The sequence below is a fragment of the Lolium rigidum genome, chromosome 2, assembly GCF_022539505.1.
Source record: "Lolium rigidum isolate FL_2022 chromosome 2, APGP_CSIRO_Lrig_0.1, whole genome shotgun sequence".
Lineage (NCBI taxonomy): Eukaryota > Viridiplantae > Streptophyta > Magnoliopsida > Poales > Poaceae > Lolium > Lolium rigidum.
In genome coordinates, this window is record NC_061509.1 from 188,571,271 (window position 1) to 188,573,811 (window position 2,541).

At 43.9% G+C, this 2,541-nt stretch overlaps 1 protein-coding gene across 1 annotated transcript; it reads left to right on the top strand.

The window, feature by feature from the left end:
- The first annotated feature begins 972 nt into the window (after positions 1-972).
- LOC124687854 (glutamine--fructose-6-phosphate aminotransferase [isomerizing] 1-like) lies at positions 973-2,408 on the top strand. The gene is made up of 5 exons (XM_047221587.1): positions 973-1,169; positions 1,252-1,366; positions 1,462-1,717; positions 1,812-1,980; positions 2,097-2,408. The coding sequence occupies exons 2-5, from the start codon at positions 1,276-1,278 to the stop codon at positions 2,178-2,180; spliced, it is 600 nt and encodes a 199-aa protein (XP_047077543.1). The 5' UTR covers positions 973-1,169; positions 1,252-1,275; the 3' UTR covers positions 2,181-2,408.
- The last annotated feature ends 133 nt before the right edge of the window (positions 2,409-2,541 follow it).

The following is a 2,541-nucleotide window of genomic DNA, read 5'->3' on the forward strand; positions in this document are numbered from 1 at the left end:
AGGAAGGTGATGGAGATGCCTTGCTTAGTTTCCTGCATGGCATACACGTAAACATTAAATACGAGCCTCGATCGGCTCTCAGGTTATCCTGTGAATCGGCTCAAGGAGCCGATCCACCCATGATTCGTACGAGGTGCACGAATATATGGTGGTCCTGCTTGATCAAGATAAAGCTAAAACGATCTACGACGATTTAGGGTTTTCACCGCATAATCGGATCATCCTACTCACGATTGGGCCTCGCGGTCACGTTCGGTGATCGTAAGCCGGTCCTAGACAAGGCCTAAAAACCAACACGAGATTGATCCTCGGAACATCCTGTCTAGGGCTAGCAAACGACACCCTACGCGTCGCTGGATCCTCCAACCCTTTGTAAGGCCTAACTATTGCAGATATTAAACTAATCCTTGAAGAACAAGGAGCAACCGTAACGGATCGGATCTACTAAATAATGATCAAGCGGGGTGCCGCCCCTACACCTAAGATAGGTGTAAGGGCGGCTAGATGTATAAGGGTTGCACTACGACAGCATATGATACGAAGAACAATGCTAACCCTAACACATCTAAGATAACTACGTTGCTCGCCATCAAAAAGGCTTCGATACGAGCAACGCATGAACAACGAAATAAGCTTGTGCTGCCTAGATCGCAAGATGCGATCTAGGCAGCATGATGCTTACCGGTAGAAACCCTCGAGACGAAGGAGTTGGCGATGCGCCGAGATTGATTTGTGGTGAACGTTGGTTGTTGTTTATTTCATAAACCCTAGATACATGTTTATAGTCCAGGGGACTTTCTAACGTGGGAATAATCCCAACCGTGCACGAGGCAAACTCTAACTAACCGACACGTAATCTACTATGTTACAGATACAAGGGCAAACTAGCCCAAACTTTGTATATAAGGCCGATTCACGTATTTCTTCCATGTATAATCTTTAAGCCCATCTTGATCGCGGCCCACCGCCCCATCTACAGAGAGGACACTGCGGTTTTTGTGAGCCAGTCAGGAGAGACAGCAGACACCCTCCTAGCTCTTGAATATGCACTAGAAAATGGAGCACTTTGTGTTGGCGTAACAAATACTGTCGGAAGCACGCTATCTAGAAGAACTCATTGTGGAATTCATATCAATGCCGGTTGTGAGATTGGTGTTGCCAGCACAAAGGTAGGCCTCAGGACATTTTCATGTTGCAACACTTCACCAAATTTTAGTCATCGTTTCCTGACAGTATCCTGCAATCTTGCAGGCTTATACAAGTCAAATAGTAGTCATGGCGATGATGGCCTTGTCTATTGGATCCGACCAGTTATCCACTCAAACTAGAAGGGAATCTATCATCACTGGTCTTTCAAGTCTTCCAAGTATGTTGAATTGAATCAACAATATACCACCCAGTGTACCAAATTGTTGTTTCTCAGACACGATTTGAAACACTGTATATCATTTTACGATGCAGGCCATGCCAGTGAAGTTCTCAAACTTGACTCTGATACGAAGGAACTCGCATCTTCGCTGATTGACTCGGAGTCACTCCTTGTTTTTGGAAGAGGATATAACTATGCCACAGCATTAGAGGGCGCTCTCAAAGTTAAGGAGGTCGCACTGATGCACAACGAAGGCATGCTTGCTGGTGAGATGAAACACGGGCCACTAGCACTGGTGGATGAAAACCTTCCCATCATCGTGATCGCAACACGTGACGCCTGCTTCAGGTAAGTGCTCTGCACATAGCTAGATCTATTTTAATTTTCTGTGGAAAATTCTTGTCATCTGATTATGTTTTTCCTTCTCAACCTCCTCTTACAGCAAGCAAAAGTCAGTGATTCAGCAGCTCCTTTCTCGCAAGGGGCGCCTGATCGTACTGTGCTCCACGGGGGACATATCCACTGTCGTTCCTAGTGGATCCTGCAGAACGATTCAAGTTCCAGAGGTCGCGGACTGTCTCCAGCCAGTGATCAACATAATTCCATTGCAGGTTTGTGCAGGCTTTTATTTGTTCAGTACCTAGAATATCCCAAAATCTCTATTGCACTTTGTGGCATTTATTTAATTTTGTTTTAATGATTAGTTCTTTTAATTTTCTTGATTCAGTTGCTGGCATACCATCTTACTGTTCTTCGCGGATTTGATGTTGACCAACCAAGGAATCTGGCCAAGAGCGTGACTACACAGTAATCATAGAATTTTCATTAAAACAGAAACACATGCACACAAAAATTAATAGTACTTACATACACATGCACACACAAAGTAAAAGAAATCATAATCCCCGGAGAAAGAAAAGAAAAAGAAGGAAGTATACGCCTCAGGGCTGTCTAGGGCGCCAGCTGCCAAGCTATTGTTTCACATTGTTACTGCGGTGCAATTTATTTTTCTAGATAATTAAGCAAGATGCTTGATAGCTTTACAACATGTTGATTGGTCAACTGTTTTGCCTTATCCATTAATTAAGAAGAAAGTTGCTCAGTTAATTAGCGAACAAAAACGGGTTAAAATCATACAACAAGGGTAAAACCTAACACCACAGGGCCACCTT